The sequence below is a fragment of the Zalophus californianus genome, chromosome 12 (genome assembly GCF_009762305.2).
Source record: "Zalophus californianus isolate mZalCal1 chromosome 12, mZalCal1.pri.v2, whole genome shotgun sequence".
NCBI lineage: Eukaryota > Metazoa > Chordata > Mammalia > Carnivora > Otariidae > Zalophus > Zalophus californianus.
The window spans coordinates 47,008,970-47,034,074 of NC_045606.1; the positions used below are offsets into that span (position 1 = coordinate 47,008,970).

Sequence of the window (25,105 nt, forward strand, 5' to 3'; positions counted from 1 at the left end):
GTCATGATCTTGGAGTTCCGGGATCGAGTCCCACATCGGGCTACCTGCTCGGTGGGGAGTCTGCTTCTTCCTCTGACCCTTCCCCCCTCATGCTATCTCTCTATCTCTCATTCTCTCTCTCTCTCTCTCTCTCAAATAAATAAAATCTGTAAAAAAAAAAAAAAAAAGATTTAAGACATATATGTACCCAGAGAAGCTACCAAGGAGAAAATCAGTCTGAAACAGTACAACAAATAGGAAACAGAGCCAGAAATGAGGCAAAAGAGATTATGCAGCCAACATACATTCCAGAAATAAAATCTGGGTCAAAGCCAGGAACTGCTGAGTTAATCAATGTGAATCAGAAGAAACAGGGTCGGAAATGAGAGACATGTATTATCTAAAATAGAGTTGCTGATTCCAATTTCAGACCAAGTATCAGGGCAAAGTCAAGACTTTTCACATAAGTAATATAAATGAATAGGCCTAAAAATTTTTTATTAAAAAAAAGCTCTCTTCTGATATCAAACTACCTCATTTATCACCATCATGATCATCATCATAACAATAACATATTGAGTCCTGAGCATTTACGGGCATTTTCACATTTAACCATCATCACAATCCCAGGACATGGGTGAGGAGACTGAACACAGCACTAGAACTCGCCTCATTTTATAAAATACCAAATTACGTACTCCCAGTCACTCTGCTACATGACCCTGTGTCATTTATTCTTTTGTCTTATGCAAAGAAAGTAATTATCATTAAATGGTTTGGCCTCCCAAAATAGAGCCAATCTAATACAGGGCAGAGGCCAAAATCAAAAGCAAACTGCATCATGACAAATTAGAAAGAGGACTAATATGTGACCTAAATTTGCTTAACAATAAATTTAATGGCCACAGGGGAGAGGTCAGGTCTCTTTCCCTCCATTTTCTTTGTCCCATCTTGTATGGATCAAGCACAAAACATATCTCAAACACACATTAGATCATCATGCTAGAGGGTAGAGTTTCTCAGGAGAGTAAGGCTACTTAGAATGGAAAAGGGTTTTACCATATTTCTATTTACAATTGTTTCACGATTTTCTTATCTCTCTTTCTCCTCCCATGCTTTTCATAAAGGAAGAGTGAGGGAGGTTCCAGGCACCGGCAGAATGAATGCAGGAGGAATACTGAAATCTGCCTCTATTTTAGGTAGAGCTTCACTGACGTTCACACATGGTCCAGTCCAATCTACCACGGTAAGAGACCAGAAAGATATTTTGAGGCCAAAGCCATAGTTAGCAGCTTTGCCTCCCTGCTTTGTCCTGTATATAAAAACCTTTGAGAGATGGCTATGGCTGGTGGAGATGTGAGGACCTAAATCCCAGAGTCCAGCTTTCCCTATTTTGGAAACATGATTAATAACCCATTTATTAACATACTGATCTTCATAAGAAACATAAATGAATTATGACCGTTTTGATCTTCATCATTCATTGTGCCATTGCTATGTGCTGGGTAATCTGCCTGGAAGAGATAGACCATTTGCCTCCCTCTGAGGTGTGTTGTATTAAATGAGTTAACACTCGTACATTGTTTAGATTAGGGCACTCAAAATCTATTATTTGTTCTGATGATGTTTACTGTCTCATTAAATCCTACAACAATTCTTTGAAGTGGATTCTACTTTTCCAGGTGTCAAAGCTGAGGCCCGAGTAGTCTATGTAACATTCCAAATAAAGGTCAAACCACTCAAAGTACAGAACGGTGGTGGGGCTGGGGCTCAACACTATCAAATATTAGTCTGCCTGCAAAGCCTGTGCTCTTTCCACTAAGCCAGGCGACATGCCTCTCTCCAAGGAAGAAACTGTACAGTAGGGCCAAATATTAGGCATACTGGTCCTTACTGAAAAGAACACGTTCGTCATAATTCTGCACCTCTCCACAATGCCAGCTGCTATAAAGAGCATAAAATTTATGAAAATTTGGAAGTGCTCCCACCGTAATAACACAGTATTTTTCAAAAATAATTGGCATGCTATATAACACACTTTATATATAACAAATAAAGAGCTAAACCTAAGTGACAATATGTGGGCAGATAATGAATCACTTGGAAACAGCGTGTAGATTTTACAAAGACAATATTGTCATCCATGAAAAGACCTGGAGTATCTTAACCCTTTGCTATGCCGTGAAACCACAGCAGGAAGCCCTGGCAAACTAATAATGTGATAAGCTCAATTCTCTACACGGCAGGAGCGAGAGCTCTCTATCTCGTAACAACAGTTTGGATGACTTTATATAAAGAGTGGGAAAGAAAATTATACGGCTCTCCCACATATCAATGGAAATGTTTCCCATGGAGTGACTCAGCCTAAAACCCTAAACAGGAGCATGGTCTCAGCATGCTGTAGGCAACCACAGCAGGCTTCACATTAGCTGCCTTAAGCATTTGTGGGGACAACACAGAACCGAGGCTGCCAATAGCACCAGAAGTTTCTACCTTGTGGGAAGAATCTAGTCTTAGAGCAGCGGGGGAAGACACTGACTGTGCTCCAAAACGTGGCACTTTTCTATTGATCACCAACAATACATTCAAACAGCCCAAAGAACACACTCACTTCCTTCTTATTAAAACAATCATTGTAAACAGCTATATCACTTACAACTTGCCAGGCACTGCTATCATGATTTGACATATATTATTAACTCATTAGATTTAATACTCGCAACCCTTGACATATTGATTTTTTTCCGCATTTTACAAGTGTGAAAAATGGGACACAGAGATGTTAAGTAACTTTCCCCAAATGAGAAATCTAAAATATGGAGGCTGAGGATTTGAATACAAGCTGTCTGATGTGCTAGCTGTCTAACTAGGAGTGATGTGCCAATATCACTCTGTTTTTCCCCAAATGATCACAAGAAAAGCCCAAGTTGAGAAACTAAAATGTGTCCCCACCAAAGGCATACGTTGATATACTAGACTCCAATAGAAGCCGTCTTTGGGAGGTAATTAGAACGAGCTGAAGTCATGAGAGTGGGGCCCCAACTGGATTAGTGTCCTTATAATAGTCCCTGGGAACTTACTGCTCCTCTTACTCTTTGCATATGAAACACTTATTTGATATATATAGCACATATAATCTTAGCGTGCTGCAAATTTAACCTTAAAACAGTAACTTGTTTTTCATTTAATTTAATGCATACAAACAGCTTCTTATTGAAAGCTACAAAACAAAGTCAAGAAAGTGAATCCAATATACCATTTTCTATTAGACAATGGAGGAATGTAACTGTCAATGCTGCACTGCAATATGAAAAATCTGATGCTTAAATCCTGCTGACAAACTGATCACATGCACTAAACTGCATGGAAAATATACTACTTTCATAATCTTCAGAATAATGTTTGTTTCCAGCTATATTTTGACAATGGCAATTTATTATACAAGGATACATTCTAATCACAATATTCTTTGCCTCCTAGTTACACAGGAAATTTCTTGGGGTATTAAGTCTAGCACTTTTCATTCAGTCTTGCTTATTTAAAAAAGAGTAGCAAGTCTAATGATCATGGAATCTGCACTATTTTTTTTTTAACTCTCAGTTATTCAGTTAATTTATGTCCTCATAAAATCAATTTTAAAATGTTCTTATACTCAATGTGTCACTTCTTACTACCAATTTATTGAATGCTCATTAATCTTTGTCTCAATATGTTACAACTTTTACATTTATGACAATTTTTATTACCACTTGTTTTAGGTACTTCCACAAATTAATTACTAAATCTAGCATTTTTATGATATAATTAAATGAATGCCATATTCCTTAGGCAATAAAATGAAAGTAGCAGTATTTAATACTTCAGTATTAAATTCTGTTTATCAATTCAAGTGGAATCTTAATATCTGAGCAGTCTTTATAAATGATAATTTAGCTATTATGGCAATAATTTACCTAATTTGTTTTAATGCTTCCATAAACAATAACATATATTTTAATTATCCAGCTAAATTCATCATAAACTAAACCAAACTCCATGTTTTCTTTACTTGGGGGATTATGTCACCAAATTCTCCAATTCTTCAAGTCAAATCTTTGGAACTAAATTTTCGATTTCTCTTTCTCTCTCTCTCTGTTTTATTATTTCCCAAGCTCTCTGTTAGTTTTAATGCTATAATATCTGAATCTACACTTTTCTGGTCATCTTTCATTATCCACATTATTTAGTCTATTCCAGTAGCCCACTGGCATGATGCTAGTCTCTTTCCATTACCTTATACCATCCTTGAATTTGCCAAGTTAAACTCGTTGTTCTTGTTGTTCTGCCCTTAAAATCCTACAATTGGGGTGCCTGGGTGGCTCAGTCGTTAAGTTTCTGCCTTCGGCTCAGGTCATGATCCCAGGGTCCTGGGATCCAGCCCGGCATCGAGCCCGGCATCGAGCCCCGCATCGGGCTCCCTGCTCCGCGGGAAGGCTGCTTCTCCCTCTCCCACTCCCCCTGCTTGTGTTCCCTCTCTCGCTGTGTTTCTGTCAAATAAATAAATAAAATCTTAAAAAAAAAAAAAATCCTACAATTACTCCTCACTGCTTTACTCAAGTTTAGCACTGTATATTTTAATTTAATCTCATTTTTACATCCTTAACTGTACTTACACCCTTAATTTGTGGTATAGCTAAATATGACTCCTCTCCCTCAAATATACGCTGAATTTTCCTTTTTATCTATATTATTTTCTTCTCCATTTACCTTAAACCTACCTTTTTTTTTTGTAGTTTAAAGAGGTTTATTAATGCAATAAATCAACTTCGTACACATTTTTATATATATAAAAAAACTAGCAAGTGATTTCAGAATGTTGTAGGCTTCATTAGAGCTTGGTCTCCAAAAACCTGTTTGAAAAAAGCAACATGTTCTTCACAGTGTTCTGGTGTGACGTTAGGGTTCCCTCGCAAACGCTGGTTTCGCTGTTCAAAAAACTGAAATATAGTATAGAAAAGCATGTTGTCTTCAGTCTGCTCCGCAGCATCCAAAAATTTTCGTGCAGAAATGTTGTCATGGCCGCCAATGCCCCGGATAAAGTGTAAGGCCGCTAACACTTGGTGTTTGGAAAGAAGCACTTCCACGATCTCTTAAACCTACTTTTAAGATTCACTTCAAACCTTACTTCTTCCATGAAGATTTCCCTTTCCCCATCTCCAACTGCATACTAAGGCCCTACAGAACCCCAAACTTTGTGGCACTTAAAATATTCTGCCTAGATACAGAGACATTTATTTATCCATTTGTTTCTAGCCTTCGTTAAACATCCTTGAACATATCTGTTCCTATCTGTGGTTCCTTCAGTGCCAAGCAGAATATTCTCCCTAAAGAAAATGCTAAGAATTATTTACTTAATTATTGGATATAACACAACAGCAGAGAGCATATAGAAATTGGAAAACATCGGTAAATCATTTTTTAGTCAATTTCCAAAATTATCAAGTATAAAAATGCAGATAAGAATTCAGCCATTTTGGACGAAATGGGACAAGAGGGTGAATTGTGCTCTCAGCTGCTCGAAACAGTTTTTGAATATGAGGAGCACATTTTGATGGCAGAAATTTCTGCCCCCCGCCAGCGATAGCTATTGTAATTTTTGTTATTGACTAAGAACATACACATGTTCTTATGGCTTTGCATATTCATTGCAAACACCCGGCAGCACCCTCACAACCTCACCCAGAACACTTCAGCCCACAAGTGAGGAAGATTCTAGAAAACCTGTGAAGTTGGCCTTTTCAGATAATATGCATAAACACTTGTTTATTAATGTTCCTGACTTATCTGTACCCCATAAATGTATGTTATTATTCACTATCATCAACGTATCTATTACTTATTATTTCAAATTCTTCTTCTCTCTGCCTCTCCTTCATAGTCTTACTCCATCCATTCCTCTACTCCTGTATGCCACACCTCCTCTCTGCATAAGCATCCCAGCTGCTTCAATTTTTCGTCTTCCATTCTTGCATGCCATCAGTTGTTGTCCTCTTTCTAAAGCTTCTTTCATTCTCTTCTTCCAGGCACCATGTTATTCCCCCACTCTCTTCAATCTTCTACGTTCTCTACGTGTTATTTTTTTCTCTACTCATCATCTTCCCAACCTTTTGGTGCCTCAGACTTTTTAGGTACCCCCTTTTCTCTCTTTAACACCTTGACCCAGGTGTTATTCATATTTATAGTTGAAACTCATTTCATGAAACAGATATATTCCTGAAAATCCATGTTAAAAATAAAATTCTTTATAGATAAAATCTTACTGTTTATGTGTAAAGAAACTTAATATTTAAAAATAGCCTACTATAAATTGAATTGCCATGGCCTATCTTTTGTATAAATATACACATTTGAAAAAGTTGGCTTAAAGTCCTGATACCTTCTCTCTAACAACCTCTAATTCCGACTCCACAATGTATCTATGCCTCCCAACTACAAGTCCTTTTCCTATGTTATGCTAACAAACAGAAAATATAAGAAGCAACAGTAACAAACTCTCACTTTTCCCCCTTACTTCTGTTTGTCCTTCTCAGTTGCAGTATCACCAATTTCCTTTCACCCAAATTGTCTTATCTTTTGCTTTACTTCTGTTACACCTGGAATGTTTCAGTTTTAGTTTTGCATCTAACACCCTAGTTCCTTTTTTTCTAGATTTTATACTTGATTTAATTTAGCTTTTTGCCTTTTCCTTTTTCTCATGCCAAAAGGTAGTCTCAAGTAGACTTACTTGCAAACACAAAAGACATACCTACATCGATTTCGATGCTGAACAGGATGTATAATCTGTTCTTATAAATAATCAGTATCTTGTTTAACACAAATGCCAAATCAAGTCATATTATCAATATGAATACTTACACTCAGCATATTTCTGAAGTTGGGAAAATTCTGAGGGACTAAGGTGAGCCCACTTCTCCTGGTTTGTCATGGTGGTAGTGAGAAGTCTCTTACATACCAGGTGAGGAATTCTTTATTCAGGTGTTTGTCAGAATTCTATGCTTCAAAATTTCCACATGGCATGTTTCATTATAAAATATCTCAAGCTTTCAAAATATGAAATCTGTCAACATGAAGCCACTGTGGATGCGAGTATGTAGTTTCAATAATCTATTAAAGACCTGCAGAAAAAGAAACATAAAAATAAAAAGATCAGCATTATTGCACAAAGAAAAAGTTGACAAACTATACAATGTTAAGAATTTTTAATTTCTAACAACATTAGTTCTTCCAATCCATGAGCATGGAACATTTTTCCATTTGTGTCTTCCTCAATTGCTTTCATGAGTGTTCTATAATTTTCTGAGTACAGATCCTTTGCCTCTTTGGTTAGGTTTATTCCTAGGTATTTTATGATTTTTGCTGCAATTATATATGGGATTGATGCCTTAATTTCTCTTTCTTCTCTCTCATTGTTAGTGTATAGAAATGCAGCTGATTTCTGTGCATTGATTTTATATCCTGACACTTTGCTGAATTCCTGTTTGAGCTCTAGCAAGTTTTGTGTGGAGTCTTTTGGGTTTTCCACATAGAGTATCATGTCATCTGCAAAGAGTGAGAGTTTGACATCTTCTTTGTCAATTCAGATGTTTTTCATTTCTTTCTGTTGTCTGATTGCTGGGGCTAGGACTTCTAGTACTATGTTGAACAGTAGTGGTGTTAGTGGACATCCCTGTCATGTTCCTGGCCTTAGGGGAAAAGCTCTCAGTTTTTCCCCACTGAGAATGATATTTGCTTTTCATATATGGCTTTTAAAATATTGAGGTATGTTCCCTATATCCCTACACTGTGAAGAGTTTTAATCAAGAAAGGACACTATACTTTGTCAAATTCTTTTTCTCCTCCTATTGAAAGGATCATATGGTTCTTCTCTCTCCTTTTATTAATGTGTTCTATCACATTGATTGATTTGCGGATGTTGAACCACCCTTGCAGCCAGGAATAAATCCCACTTGGTCAGGCTGAATAATCCTTTTAATGTACTGTTGGATCCCATTGGCTAGTATCTTGGTGAAAATTTGCACCCATGTTCACCAGGGATATGGGTCTGTAATTCTCCTTTTTGCTGATTTTGGGATCAAGGTAATGCTGGCCTTATGGAAAGAGTTTGGAAGTTTTCCTTCCATTTCAGAACAAATATTGTTAAAATGTCTGTGCTACCTAGAGTAATCTATACATTCAATGCAATCCCCATTAAAATAGCATCAATGTTTTCCCTGGAGCTGGAACAAATAATCCTAAAATTTGTGTGGAACAAGAAGAGACCCCAAATAGCCAAAGGAACACTGAAATTGAAAACCAAAGTTGGTGGTATCATAATTCCAGACCTCAAGCTATATTACAAAGCTGTAATCATCAAGATGTGTGGTACTGGCACAAAAACAGACACATAGATCAGTGGGAAGAAATAGAGAGCCCAGAAATGGACCTTCAACTCTATGGTCGACTAATCTTTGACAAAGCAGGAAAGAATATCCAATGGAAAAAAGACAGTCTCTTCAACAAATGGTGTTGGGAAAATTGGACAGCCATGTGCAGAAGAATGAAACTGGACCATTTCCTTACACCATCCGCAAAAATAGACCCAAAATGGATGAAAGACCTAAATGTGAGACAAGAATCCATCAGCATCCTAGAGAACACAGGTAGCTACCTCTTTGACCTCAGCCAGAGCAACTTCTTCCTAGACACATCGCCAAAGACAAGGGAAGCAAGGGCAAAAATGAACTAGTGAAACTTCCATCAGGATAAAAAGCTTTTGCACAGCAAAGGAAACAGTCGACAAAAACAAAGACAAAACCAAAAGACAACCGACAGAATGGGAGAAGATATTTGCAAATGACATATCAGATAAAGGGCTAGTATCCAAAATCTATAAAGATCTTATCAAACTCAACACCCAAAAAACAAATAATCCAATCAAGAAACGGGCAGAAAACAGGAAAGACATTTCTCCAGACAAGACATACAAACACCCAACAGACATATAAAAAAATGCTTAACATCACTCGGCATCAGGGAAATACAAATCAAAACCACAATCAAGATACCACCTCACACCAGTCAGAATGGCTAAAATTAACAAGTCAGGAAACGACAGATGTTGGCAAAGATGTGGAGAAAGGGGAACCCTCCTACACTGTTGGTGGGAATGCAAGCTGGTGCAGCCACTCTGGACAATAGTATAGAGGTTCCCCAAAAAGTTGAAAATAGAGCTACTATGACCCAGCAATTGCACTAGTAGGTATTGACCCCAAAGATACAAATGTAGTGATCTGAAGGGGCACCTGCACCCCAATATTTATAGTAGCAATGTCCATAATTGCCAAACTGTGGAAAGAGCCCTGATGTCCATCAACAGATGAATGGATAAAGAAGAGGTGGCATGTATGTATGTGTATATATATAGATAGATAAAATGGAATATACTCAGCCATCAAAAAAAATGAAATCTTTCCATTTGCAATAATGTGGATGGAACTAGAGGGTATTATACTAAGTGAAATAAGTCAATCAGAGAAAGACAATTACTATATGATCTTACTCATATGTGAAATTTAAGAAATAAAACAGAGGATCATAGGGGAAGGGAGGGAAAAATAAAAGAAGACAAAATCAGAGAGGGCAATAAACCATAAGAGACTCTTAATCATAGGAAACAAACCGAGGGTTGCTGGAGTGGGGGTGGGGGTGGGGAGATGGGCTAACTGGGTGATGGACATTAAGGAGGGCATGTGATGTAATAAGCACTGGGTATTATACAAGACTGATGAATCACTGAACTCTACTTTGGAAACTAATAATACACTATATGTTAGTTAATTGAATTTAAATAAAAAATAAAAAGAATTTTTAATTTCTAAATAATGCATTCCAAAGTTATTTTAGTTTGTGTAATACTTAATTTTTAATGGTTCATGCACTCTTTAATGGCATTTTTATATATATTTCCTAATGTCAGATCACAGAAATAAATGACTAAAATACAAAAAGAAGAAAATTTTATAAAGCCTATTTCATAAAAGTAGATTTTTCTTTGCTGTTCAATTTTATAAGTTCCACATTTCCAGAGCAAACAAGGGTGTCATTTTTATCAATCTGAACTTATTAATCTTGTAATATCTAAACAATTACTATGTAAAAATCTAAACCAAATCATTAAAGGAGCTAAGCAAGCTCTATAGCTCCCTGCACATACAATCGGCTAGCATAGTAGATTTCCAGCAACGGTTTGGAATGGCCTTCAGTAGTAGCGCATATATTTGAAATCAGGCAAATGAATTCTGGGAGTCATATAAATTGAGGATTTTTTCTAGCAATAAAATGAAGAGAATAATTTTAATTTTACAATTTGTAAAAATCCCAATAAAATTTACCAAATTAAAGCAATTCCAAATGTCTGACAGACTTGCATAATGATAGTAGAAAAACTACTATGAATCATGCTTAAAAATAAATCTCTGGGTTGTCATGGACCTACATTCACTGCTACATCTATAAAGGCAAACAAAATGAAAAACCATCTGGTCTCAACTTTTTATTAGAGAGAGTAATCAATTGCTAAAACCAGACTGGCATTGTGATCATTATAGAAAATGAAATATTTAGCAACAATGACTTAAGTTTATGAAATTGTATGACTGGAAAGCTTATTTATGCAGATGTCATTATCTCAAGCCAAGTACCTATATTTGGCATTAGTGCATAACCTTTCTTCAGCATCTGTTTTTTGGTCTTCAATATCAACCCCAGGACCTTACTGTCACATCGTGTCATCTTTATCTTTAAAAAAGATTCTTGTTGGTCTCATCCATTCAGAGTCCCTGCACTCAGTTTTACAAAATGACAGTTCACTTTTAATTGGAAAAAATGAAGATACTGATGTGTTAACAGAGGCCAAATTGCTAGGTCTCTTTTTCCTCCCAGGGAATGCTCTTAAATCACAACCATGACTTTGTGGAAATAACGCAAACCAAAAGGAATGGGAACATGTGATGGACATTTCTGTTTTCCACCCAGTGTCTTCCAGCTGATTTCATCCTTCTCACTGATTTCATCTTAATTATTTGCTTCCCCCGGTTACATGCAGCTTTGATGAGACTATAAAACAAGGTGTCTTATCCTTTCCTATCCAAAGAGAGAGAGATGATTCAGTACCATTTGGCACATGAGAGTGTCTCATGGGGCTTTAAATGTTGGATGGAGTTATTCAAGGACGGGATGAAAATAGTTGTACCTAAATGATTACAGAAATAATTGGATGCCTGTCGATGCCTGAGCCTGACTATCCAGCTATCTTGTCACTTCTAGAAGCAAATAACATTCTTTCAATTAAGAGTTAAGTGGGCCAGAATCAATTTCTGTTGCCTACAACCCCCAAATCTTAACCAATCATAATGGAAGTTCATTTATTCATTCAGAATACGTTGATTTATCCCGTGTGTGTGCCAGAAAGCATTCTAGACACTAGAAATACAGCAAAAATCAAAAGATACCAAAAAAATGAAAATAATGCTAATTACAACAATGTGTCAGCTTTACTGAGAGCTTACTGAGAGTATGCATGGCACTCTCCTCACAGTATTTGTGTGTTAGATTATTCCATCTTCACAAAATAACTTTGTGAGGAGCCAATAGTCTCTGATTTCAAAAAATAAAGAAACTGACACCGGATGATTAGAATCTGGTAAAACACGACAGACACTGCTAGAAACCTAAACAATCTCCACTCTCCCTTGCTTCCTTGGTAACAGAACTCTAATCTTATTGAATGAAAATATATCCATCTAAAGAACTACATTCTTGGGCAGCTGGGTGGCTCAGTTAAGTTCGGCCTTCGGCTCAGGTTAGAATCCCAGGGTCTTGGGACTGAGCCCCACATAGGGCTCCCTGCCCAGTAGGGAGCCTGCTTCTCCATCTCCTGCTCCCCGTTTATGCACACGCAATCCTGCGCGCTCTCTCTCATCCTGTCAAATAAATAAAAAATCTTAAAAAAAAAAAAAAGGAAGAACTACATTCCTCGGGTTATTTCCATAATGGAGTGATCAATGAGATGTTAATAGATGTTGGGTAAGGTATATAGAAAGGTTCTATTTGGCAAGTGCTCTTTTAACCTTTTTTTTTCTCTTCCTGAAACTTCCTACCTGGAATGTTAACATTTTGGCTACAAATGCAGCAGTTTTTTATACTTTTGAGATAACTTTTAGAATGGAAGGCATGTGCTAAGAATAGCAGAATCCCATAAAGTAGACCAGGTAAGCAAACAGCTAACTGCAGAAAAATTTGGCCCACCACCTATTTTTGTGAATAAAGTTTTATTGGAACCAGCAAAAGGCCATTTTTTGAAGGAATTTCAATGCTAAATAAAGTCTGGGGAATTATTCTGAAGGCAGTCATAAACAATGGATGAACAACAAAAAAGACCAGAAATCTAATCATTTTGGAAAAATATCAATATGGAAAAATGCCAATGTCTTTATTTTGTTTCTTTATCTCACTTGTATTGTTGCAGTTGCTTCTTAACTGGCCCCCTGAGCTCCCTCCTTTCCTTAATGTGCCCTATTTCTTGAGTCCATGGATAGTCATGAACTAAGGTGATTCCAGAGTCCTGTCTTATAAATTATCAATAAAAAGTTAATTAATATATGAGAATAATAATAAATTAGTTAATTAAATATAGCTTTCTACCTTGCTACTTGCTCTGAAATTTATTAAAATTCCTGGATTACTTAAGTAACTCCAATTTAAAATTCAAATTGAAAATGATGGGTTAACTGACATCTTTCAGACCTCTACATGAATCCTATCTTCACAGTAAAGTGATACCTGGTCATTCAATTTAAAATTGCACATTCATACACACCATCCCTCCATCATGCTTTTATTTGTTTTGCATATCTTATCAAATATTTAACTTATACTATTTAATACTTGTTTCCTCATGCTACAAATTAGGGGTAGCATGAATGGTTTTGAGCCCTGATAGAAGTCCAGAAAAAGGACAAAGGAAGTAAAAATACTTATTGCATTTCCCCTCGATTTTCATCCAGATGTATGTGAGGGACCTAGGGCATTCCTCCAGATGTATGTGTAGGGGCCTAGGGTAGGCCACCTCAAGATGGGCCACTTTGGCATAAAGATTATTCTGAGATGAAGTCAATAGAGACTCTACAGGATCAAGAGAAATTTTTGCTCCTCAGATAACTACATAGAAGAATCTGGACTGGGGTTCTTTCCCAGAATAAGGGTTATTAGCAGAGATAAATTTTGTCTGAGTGACCCATCTTTATGGCTGGGCAAACATCTAATTACCCAACATCTGCTCTTATTCTTATCACCCTGTGAATTGCATCCCTTTCCACTTAAATCCCAAAGCCCTATACCCTTCTCCTTAGTTCAGTATGATATATACACCTCATTTTGCCTGTCTTTGGAATTTCACTATCTGTGTAGGTTCTCTGTACATACGCTTTTAAATTTGATTTTCTCCTGTTAATCTGTCTCATGTCAATTGGATTCTTAGTCCAGCTAAAAGGACCTTGGAGGGAACAGGACATTCTTTCTCCCCAACATGTGTATTAGATTTTATGTCACCACATCCTCTCCTGTGCTCTAAGACTAAGTCCCATGAGGGCGGGGATTATTGTCTTTTCACTGCTATTTTCCTAGAGTTTAAAAGAATGCTTGGTATATAGTAGTTGGTAAATAAATAATTCTAGTATGAATTCACTTTTATGCTTTTTTTTTTTTTTTTGTAAAGGAAAACCTGAGTAGGGGCACCTAGGTGACTCAGTCGCTTAAGCATCTACCTTCGGCTCAGGTCATAATCTTGGGGTCCTGGAATCAAGCCCCATGTGGGGCTTCCTGCTCAGCAGGGAGCCTACATCTCCTTCTCTCTGCCCCTCTCCCCCACTATCTCTTGCTCTCTCTCTCTCAAATAAATAAAATGGTGCAGAAAGGAGTTAGGAACAGCAGTCATTACATGTTTCCTTCTTCCTAGGGGCCACCTATTTTGTTCAACTCAACAGACATAAACAAAAGAAGTTCTAGTTAGAGGTACAAAACTTCAGCTGTTAAAAAAAAAGACTTAAGGGGCATCGGACTCTTGGTTTTGGCTCAGGTCATGATATCAGGGTTGTGAGATTGAGCCCTTTGTCTGAGCTCTGAGCTCAGCAGGGAGTCTACCTGAGATTTTTCTCTCTCTCTGCCCCTGCCCCTGCTCTTCTGTCTTTTTCTCTCTCTCAAATAAATCTTAAAAAAAACCTTTATTTTACATAGTTTTTGAATATTTTCTTTTTGTTTTTTTGTTAAACATAACTCCATATATTTTTTAATTTTTATTGTTATGTTAATCACCATACATTACATCATTAGTTTTTGATGTAGTGTTCCATGATTCATTGTTTGTGCATAACACCCAGTGCTCCACGCTAACTCCCTATTTTTTTTTAATGAGTTTATTTATTTATTTGCCAGAGAGAGAGAGAGCACAAGCAGGGGGAGCGGGAGGCAGAGGGAGAAGCAGGTTCCTTGCTGAGCAAGGAGACCGACGTGGGACTTGATCCTAGGACTCTGCGATCATGACCTGAGCCAAAGGCAGACGCTTAACTGACTGAATAATCCAGGCATCCCAACTAACTCCATATAAATGAGCAACACTTCCAAGCGATGCTTTCATTAATATGTTAACCAACTATAGTAACACATGAGCATCAGGACTATCTTAAAATTAAAATTAAATTAAATTAAATTAAATTAAATTAAATTTTAAATTAAAATTAATTTAAATAAATTAAAATGTTTTCTGACAAAAACATTACATAGCTTTCTTTTATTTAGTATGAGCTTGTCAACACAAGCCATAGCTTTTTATATCAAGAAGAGCTTCTCTGAATTAATCTAACACAATTTGCATTTTTATTAGAGGTATTTAAAGGGTAATGGAAGCCCTAAAGGACCCAAAGTAAATTTTCTTTGGTTCTTGGATTTGGTTTATTCCAACACTAATACACTCTGAATAAAACTTCCTTCTAATCCTTCTAGTGGAAGCCTTTGGTTTTATAATCCTGGTAGTGCCAACTCTCATGATGTGATGTGACATGTAGTCAAGTAAGAACAAATAAGGGTGGAGTGCAAATGGAGTTTTCCAATTCAAATATTTTAAACTAGTTGAACATATCACAACTCTGTGTAAAGAGAAAAGTTGCATGATTACATGCAACTTTTAAATCGAGAGGCACAGCTAGTCTTCATGCCTCAGAAGGAGATGGGAATGATAGCGACACTTTCTTATCATCTCTGCCTCTTTATAAACGTGTGGAAAGAGAATGACAATAGAGATTCCCTATGGTACATTCAAAGATTTCCTGTTCCCAAGCAAGGGGTTTCTTCAGGGGCATAAAATGAAAGCCAGGAAGGATCCACTTTGCTGGCTGCTGGAAAGCAATCTAATGCTGGCATTCTCATCTAGTCAATGAATGTGCCGTTTTGCTTAGTTGTTGGCATGAAATAACTATGTTGGAGGAATTGGAGAAGGCTCTTTGGCCTATTGTACCTGGACTAAAACACATTCTCCACAATTAGGGAAGGAAATCAATCTCCTATGAAGAAGTTACAGGCAGTATCTAGATGAATGAGTCTGATGGACTGGATTCATTATTTGTTAATCACATTAAGCATAGATTTTTAAATAATTATTAAAAGTCAACACATCGTGACTCCAATCATTGAAAAAAGTTAATACACATTAAGGTACTGAAAACTATATGTATACAAATGTAAGGTATTATGATGAGTGAAAATATTTACTGGGTCTGAAGGATCATAAACCCTAAATTATTAGGTAACCAATAGAGAAATCATAGGAAAAAGGATGGGAGCCAAAATATCAATTAGAATTTCTGAAAGAAAATTAGGATGAAACTAAATGGAATATTAATGCTATCTTGTAATTTATAATTATTTGTTCATTTATTCATGAAAAGAACATGCTAGGCACTATGCCAGGTGCTGGGGATATAGTTACAAGCAAAACAGATATAATATCTGAGTTATTGGATCTTGTTTGGGGGAAAGATCTACATTAAACAAACCAAGTACACAAATAAATCAAAGGCAACGGAATTCTGTGAAAGAGTACAACAGTGTCCTAATTTACAGATTCAAAGAGCAACTCATAGACAAAGTTTCATTTAAATTGAATGATTAAAGTTGAGTAACAGTTAAAAATTTGAGTGAGAGGAAAAACATGAGCAGAAACCTAGAAGTGAGAATTTTAAAAAAAAAGTAGATCTTCTAAGAAAGCAAATGTGATTGGAGCCTGGTGAGCAAGAGGGAATGGGGCACAAGGTTAGATTGGAAAAAACAGATAAGAACTACATCATGCAGATTCTTAAAGGCCATAATTGAAGATTGATCATAACTGGCTTATGAAGCCATTGACATATTCTGAGCAGGAGATAAACATGATCCACTTATATTTTAAGAAGTCCATTCTAATCAATGGATGGGAAGGTGACAAGAATGGAAATGGAAAGACAAATTAGGAGGCTGTTGCGGTACTACATAGAGCTGGCAGTGGTTTCCACTATGAAATGGCAGTAAAGATGAAGTAAAAGGGCAAACTCAATATATATTTTAGAAGCAGGATTTTACAATGAATGGGATATATTTTGTGTAGAATGAGGGGATCAAGAATGACTCCTATAGTTTTGGCTTGAGCACAGCATACAGAGAAGGTGTAGTATAAAGAATTACTATTTACTGGAATAGTATCAGGTGTGAAGAGAAGAGGCAGATTAGTATTTTGTTTGGGGATGTGTTAAATTTGCAGAAGGGTTATCTAAATGGACAGAACTAGTAGCTAGTGAGATAAGCCTAGGGTTAATAAAAGAGAGACAGAGGTCAGATGTTGAGAGTTGTCTGGAATAGATAGTATTTTTTATGATACAGGCATTCATATGTTTGCCTGATGTAGCAGCCATAAAGCTATGTCTCTAAGCTCTGATTGTAGAAAGAACATGCTTTCAGCTGCAAAGACTGTATATAGTAGCTGACAGCCTCTACTCTTAGAGCTTTCAGAATACATTCAGCTTTGAACCACGGTCACAGTCTTCACAGGCAGAGGTCAAAGACTAAAGATGATGGATATACTAGGACCATGCCGATTTTGTCCAATGGAGGACTCCTGTAATGTTCCGTATCTGCTTCAGAACGACCCATTGGACTGGCTGAGATTTTGTTAGACCTGCATTATGATGTAAAGCTCTTCCTGATGAACTCAGCATCCCCCACACCTACTTTCTTTTCTCAGGTATCAAATCTGCATCATTGTTTGAAGGCTGTCTCTGCCCAATACTGCTTTTTCTCCCTTTATCTTTCACAGGAAAAATTTCCTGGTAAGCCTCTGTATCTCTAACTGCATTTTAGTGTTTGTTTCCTTATGAAGGACCCCATGTGTCAGGATTCCTAGTAGGAAACAGATAGTACATTTAAAATTGGTAAGTAGGAGCTTAATAAAAGGATTATTGAGAAAGTGTGGACAGGGATCAGGGAGTTATTAAAGGCTGGTCCAGTATACTGGTCTAGCAAAAGTTGGGAACTTATTGATCCTAAGCCTGAAAGCACTGGGGATGTTGCAGGTAAGAAACCTCAGAGTAGCTATATATACAGGGTCACCTGATAGGAGCCATGGTCTTAGGTAGCAGGATTCACCCATTTTCAAAGGACTTCGCTGGGGAGGAGTTGGGGGGAAAATGACTTCCCTAACCCTGTACTCTTCCAACTCTCCAATCTTTTCTAGTGCCTCACATTAACCAAACCCAATCATAAGTCAGAGGGCAAAGACAACCAGTGATTTCATCTGTATGAAACAGCCTTAGGAGGCACCAAACAAAATGGAAGAGGGTAAAAGGGGAATCTGAAGGGGCAAATATGAAATATTAAGCACATGTGGGGAATGAGTATGGTGTGAGAAAGAAGGCCCAGGACAAAGCTCCAAAGAGTTCCCATATTTAGAGATTAGAAATAGAAAAAGACCCCCCAAAATATAGTATGATGTCAGAAAGACAACAAAAGAAGAAGAAAAGAATCCTTCAAGGAAAGGGTAGAGGGCACTTATCAAAAGTTGCTGGGCAGTTAAATGAGATGAGGAATGAAACATCCCATGGCAACATGATGGTCACTGGGGACCTTAGCAAAACAATTTCCCTGAGGCTAGGCAAGTCAAGTTGGAACGGGTTGCAGAGTAGAACTGAATTTGGGAGGGCTGTGAATACCATCAACTCTCAGAGAACTGTGATTGTGAGGAGGAGTGGAAAGCTAAAAGTAGCTATCCAAAAAGAATGTGGAATCAAGGAATTTTGCTTGCTTTTTTTGTTTGTTTGTTTGTTTGTAGGAATCACTGGAACAAATTTTAAAATTGAAGAGAAAGGTTTATAGTGAGAATGGTTCAAGTTTAGGAGAGTGGAAGTGATCAGTATTTCAAAATCCTTATAAGGCCTTTAAAAGCCCTTGTTAGCAAGAGAGATAAGTTCCAGAAAATATGTGAGGGCCAAAATTAATCTTAACAATGAGAACAGATGCAAGTAGTTTTGTAGATTTGGTGCTTAGAAAATGGAAGATTTCTGGCTGATAACTTCTCTTTTCTCAATGATATATAAACCTTAGTAATTAGCAGATGGTTTAGTTAGGCAATGATGGGGGAAGGGAGAAATAAGAGTGGGAAGGTAAGAAAAAAATAAATACAAATGTAGGGCACCTGACTGGCTCAGGCGGTAGAGCATGCGACTCTTAATCTCAGGGTTGTAAGTTTGAGCCCCACATTAAGTATAAAGATTACTTAAAGATAAAATCTTACCAAAAAATAAGAATAAATAAATACAAATGTCAGTAAAGCGAGCTCACTGAAAGCATGTAGTAAGAACAGCAGACAGAGTTAAAAGCCAATGGGATATTGCTATTCATAAATTTGAACTAAAACAGCCTGTTTTTATATTATTAATTTATAGGCTAAAGCATCTAAAGGACAATTAATCATAGTCTTAACCTACCACTTTTGAATCAGATAGATCTGTATTCTCATTCAAATTCTGAGCTGTCTTCCCTATGTACAGTGAACCATTTAACTTGAGTTTCAGTTCCTTTCTCATGAAAAGTCGATAATACCACCCACTTCCCAGAGGTATTAGCAGTTAATGAAATAACATGTGCATAATACATAAGAAATAAAAGCTTCTCAATAAAAATTATTCTTTCCTTGCTTTTGTAAGTAAGGATTTAAGATATATTTGTAGTATAGAATGTGAACATACATGCAGTATGCATTTAGGGGAAATAGACTGGAAGTCTACAAACCTTTCAGAAGACTATGTGGGTGGTTTAATATAAGATTCGTAATTGTGTTATTTTTGGACTCTGCTGACACATAAAAATCTAAAAGAAAGAATTCAAGGGAAATCTTTGGTGATACAAAACAGGGAAATATATCAAGCTTTGTATTGTCTGTATTTTGCAGTCATGATTTCAAAGTTGGATTATCATTTTATTTTTTTCTTTTTAAGAAAATTACTTGAATTGAATTTTCAATTCTGTCTTTTTAGACCTGGTTTTAAGGAGAATACCCTTTAGAATAGAGACTGGAGGGTTAGGTAAAAATGGTGATCGTGTACAGAGGCAGAACCTCTCTCAATATGAAATACTAAATGCAAAGTGCTCAGCTAAGATTCTACTTTCCAACCATGACCACAACTATATTGCTTCATCTCACATGCCATTGTGGAACCCTGTTGCACCCCTTCTGATGTGGGAAACAAAGGCAGAAGAAACATTATTAAATTTCCTTACTACTTGCAGTCCATTGACAAGTCCTTGAGGCAGGCAGAGTGACCTTCCTCTAGGGACTCAACTGCCTGGATATTGACACTTTGCTAAGGGCAAAAGTCAATCTTAACCCAACCCCCAGGATCCTGTAAGTCTACTTTAACATATAAAAATTCCTTTGGAAACTTCCTTTATCTCTTACCACCCACCCCAGGATACAAGTTGGCAATCATCCCCGCGTATATGACCCACCGATATACATCTGAAGGGTCTCATTGAATAAGAGACAGGTGGGGCTAGGTAGGGAGAAATAGGTATCAGAAATAGGGAGCAGACTCAGAGAAATCCCAGAAATGCTGAGGTGTGAGGAAACCAGAAATAAGGGAACAAACCAGACCACCCTGCCCTGGGTGTCAGAGGTGGGGTCTTTTTACGGCAGTCACATTGTGACCATGAAGAATGACCAGACCCCAAAGAAGAAGTAAGCCATTAAAGATGTTATCACCAGTCCTTACTCAAACCAAGACATCACAAGAATGATAAGGCCACAAGCTCCCTGGTCAGTCCAAAATAAAGATGAAGACCCACGTTGGCAACCCTGCAGTGGTCCCTCTCACTCCAGAGAGTTTTTCTGTATCATTGCTTAATAAAACTCTATCACTTTACTCACTCTCCTTTGTCCACAAGATTCATTCTTCAACTCTGTGAGACAAGAACTTTGCTCTCCCCCTTCACTTCAACAAATGCCTATTTTTCCTCCTCTTGTACTTGTGAGTACCTTTGTGGCTACCTTTTAACCAAGAGATTACAGCAGAAGTAATGCCGTATGACTTATGTAGCTAGATCATAAAACTATCACACAATTCAGTTTTGCTTTCTTTCTTAAGACACTTGCTCTTGGAAGCTAACCAACATATTCTAAGAAAGTCCCAACTGGCCCATGTGAAGAGACCACTTGGAGACTTCATGTATATGTGCACCAGCCAACAGCCCAGCTGAAGTGTCAGTCAACAACAAGCATCAACCCCCAAATATGTGAGTGAAGATGCCTTCACATTCTAGCCCAAGCTGTCAAATAGCCCCTTCTCCAAGCTAGAAGTCTTTCTAGATGAGGCATCAAATAGACACCAACAGAGACAACCCAACCCAGTATGCCCATTCTAAAGGCTGACTCCTGAATCCACGAGCCCAGTAAAATGTTTGTGTTACAGCACTGAGTATTTTGTGGTTTGTTATACAAGAGTAAAAAGAACAAGTAACTTAGGACAATATTTGCCACGAATAAAAAGGACCAAAAATATTATTTTACTGTTATTACTATTACATTTTTACATATGCTGAATGAGTTGTGTGTGTGTGCATGTAACTCTTAATTTGCCCTTCCTACATTACATGGTCTGGTCCATATTGCTATGAATTTTCCATCTCCCTCTGAAGTGAGGAATAAAGTCTTTGGGAGGTGAGTATAAATATTTAACATAGGTTTTCTTCTAACTTTGGACTTTACAGTGATGGATTGATGAAAGATTGAGAGTCATGGAATAAAAAATAAGAACCCAGTGGAATACTTTTAGAAAAAGATAAAGATCTTGGTGCCAGAAAGAGAAAAGATCCATTTTGTGGGCCATTGTTTTGTTATGTTTTATCAGGGAACAAGGCCTGTTTGTGTTTTTTACAAAGATTTTCTAAATACAAACATAATCCCACATGAGAAAGAGAAAATGTGAAAGGATAAAAGGTAACCCCCAGATATGGAATACTGATTAAAGAAAAATGCCATTGAGTGTTTCTGTTTATTTTTCCAATCTATTTGACCTGGGACTTTTTCAACAGAAATGTATTTCCTAGAATGGTAATATTTACAAGTTGATAAATTTATCATTACTGTTTCTCATGCCCAACTCAAAAAAGCAGAAATTCCCTAAAATAATTCTCTAGCTCTTTGCCAAAGAGCCTCTGATAAAATACATTCAGACTTTGTATTAAGAATGCATGTGTTTACAATTTTTTTCTATTAATTAAAAAAATAATAAATTCAGTCTCAGGCACTTCCTGGAATTTGATGATTGCTGGTAAGGAACTAATATCTTTCAAACCTTTAATCCCTAGAAAATAATCGACTCTAATGCTGTTATTCAACTTCAAGTTAGAGTACGCAACTGCCTAAGGAAAATCATTATTGCAGTACGCTGGGGACCTTTTTACCAAATGAAATTTGATGTCTACTCTGAGAAACAAGCACTGCTTGAAGTAAATCCACAGTATAAAACCAGAGAGCTGTATTCAATTTACAGACACAGAAAGAGATGTCAGCAAAAGGAAAATATATATCTTGGTCATAGAGTTTTGCTTTCTTCTTAAAAAACCCACTATCTTCAACTTTCCATGTACATCATGGTTCACCAAAGACACCACAGAAAAACAATGTCATTTCCTCATTTGATTTCTTTGTTGTTGTTGTTGTTGTTGCTAACATGGAAATATAAAATGATACTGTTCCCTGCATGAGAAAATATGAAACTTTTCTGTTTTAAAATTATCAAGAGCTCTAGGGCATTTGGGTGCCTCAGTCAGTTAAGTGTCTGACTCTTGATTTTAGCTCAGGTCATGATCTCAGGGTTGTGAGACTGAGCCCTGCGTTGGGTTCTGTGCTGGGCGTGGAGCCTGATTAAGATTCTCTCTCTGCCCCTTCTCTCCTCTTAAAAAAAAAAAAAAAAAAAATTACCAAGGATTCAGGATTAGTGATATTTTAACCATAAACTGTAGAAACTTTTAGAAGTGAGCTTGAGAAACTTTTGGAATATAACTGTTCTTCTCCAAAACTTATGTAAAAAATGGTGATTATTTGAAATTTCACATGACATTCGACAAGCAAATATACACTGTGTCCATCCCTCTGGTCATTGTATTACTAAAAACCTTTATCACATCTCCCCTCACTCATTAACAGGATGCCCTCTTTATTCCATTATCAGCACTGCAATCAAAGTACTCTTTCTAAAAGTCCATCTGCATAAGTGACTCCCACATTTGGCATCCTGTAATAGTTCTTTATTGCCTATAACATCTAAGCATAGTTAAACATATAATAATTCATCATAAACTCTAAACTAGTTAAATGCATGACATTTTGTTACAGTAACTTTATTTTATTTTTTAAAATATTTTATTTAGTTAGTTGTCATAGAGAGAGAGAGAGCGCATGTGAGTGCACAAGCAGGGTGAGTGGCAGGCAGAAGGAGAAGCAGACTTCCCGCTGAGCAAGGAGCCCAGTGTGAGACTCAGTCCCAGGACCCTGGGATCATAACTTGAGCCAAAGGCAGACGCTTGACCAACTGAGCCACCCAGGCGTCCCTACAGTAACTTTAGAATTGTCTATGCACTTAAACTTTGAACATTATTTAACCTCTTTATATTCTATTCACCTTTTGGAAGAAATGACAACACAAATGATCTTAAGAGGACTAAATCAGTTGTTTAAGGCACCATGTTTATTATAACCCTTGATTGAACTGAAAAAAATAATCTCTTTTTTTACAAATTAAGTTTTATTCTTATCCCATAGAAGATTATCCATAGAATTACAAAAGAACAAATTAACTAATGAAATTAGTCTACTGTGTTTGTTACTTGACCTATAGAAACAACAACATTTAAAAGTTTTTATAACCAAATTAGGATAAAAAAGGAATCAAATTCTCAATTGGAATAATTGCTGGGTAGCAGCATAATGGAGTGTAATGCATTCAAGAGAGCCTGCAGGACATCCTTAAAGAAAAAAACAAGACAAAACAGAAATGTTGACAAATTAAGCAATATTACAAAGGTTTTAATGTAGGTTTCTAAAAAAAGGTACTGAAATTAAATTACTCTTCTTAAGAAGAATTCAAGGTGTGAAACAAGGCTGTAATATTTTAAATCAGGTCTACATCAGAAAAGATTGGTGAGAGCAGCAGCTGTTTGGAGATCAGCAAAGAAATAGCACGCCTCGGCCTCTCATGGTTAGAATGGCCTAAATTTAGCAGCTCTTGGAAATCCAGGGAGAGCCTCAATCACCCTGTGAGATCTACTTTGAATTAACAAATTCTTTCTTCAAGGTTCTTTCAGAGACAGGATATATATCCCTTCCACTTAGGTGTACAGTTTTAATCTGAAGATATTTGTTATAAATATGTGTCTATGACACATCAGAAAGGGATTAAGAATTGAAAATTTGATTATGCAAACCCGCATTTCCATTGACCAACAGACACAGTTGACTCCCAACACAAATAAACACACACATGCACACATGCATACACACACACAAACATCCACACAAAAACACATATGGACACATTTCGTCCAAGACCAATTGAGCATTTTGCCTTCCTCCGTCATAAATGATTAAGCTCTTTAAAATCTCAGACATTTACCAAAAGATTTTTTTGAATGCAATGTTTTCTGAAAGCTCAGTTTCTTTCCATACTTAAATTGTTGTCTTTATTTTTGTTTCTAAATATTGATACCCTATTTGATGTTGATTAGATGACATTTTTATATAACTCCCCTTCTATTCTTTTGAAGAGCAGTTCCTGTGTACTCTAAAATATATTTTTTTAACCTGAGAATAAGGCATAAACAATAAAAACAAACTTTAATAGATAACATATAAAAATATTGTTTTATAGTATAGTAATGGTATTCAGTATATCAATATAGTAGGTAGAAGCTATATGTGGGCAGTGGAAGGAACGTCCTTGACACAGAGTCCCAAGTCCTTGAGGGGTGAATGATAGAGACACTAGATGGAGGCAAAGACAGTGATAGATCAGTTACACATTAGAAGCTCAGGGGCAAAACATCCTGGCCTTGTGGCTTCCAAGACTTCGGGGCTAACAGACAAAGAGCCACAGGTGCAGAGCACGCATTCTCCTCTTCTACCTCTGCCCCAGGGTCATCCCTAGACTCATTATAATACATTTGCATTGGGGTTAAACCCCCCCAAGGAGAAAGGCTGCCATGCTGATTCTGGTACAAACCTTGTGGAGTCAAAAATTCCCAGTCCCAACCTGTGGGAGCAATCCCCTTCCATTAGAATCCACCCCACTGTACGTCACAGCTGCTCCCAGCCCAGAAAGACCCAACAAATATGCAATCCCAAAACAACCTAGGGGCTCACTCTCCCACTTTGAGAGAATACTTTCCACTTTAATAAACTGCTTTGTGCTTGTACTTTCCTTCTGGCTGTCTTTATTCCAGCAGGGATCCTCATGTAAATCTTTTCATGGGGAAC

At 37.0% G+C, this 25,105-nt stretch overlaps 1 protein-coding gene across 9 annotated transcripts in view; it reads right to left on the bottom strand.

Moving 5' to 3' along the window:
- The window catches only part of DGKB (diacylglycerol kinase beta), a 714,841-nt gene that overhangs the window by 641,276 nt on the left and 48,460 nt on the right, over nt 1-25,105 (bottom strand). For all 9 annotated transcript variants that reach the window (XM_027574763.2, XM_027574760.2, XM_027574759.2 and 6 more), the window contains exon 2: nt 6,874-7,133. In XM_027574763.2, coding sequence (XP_027430564.1) covers nt 6,874-6,943 — 70 coding nt within the window. In that variant the 5' untranslated portion in view covers nt 6,944-7,133. The remainder of the gene's footprint in view (nt 1-6,873; nt 7,134-25,105) is intronic.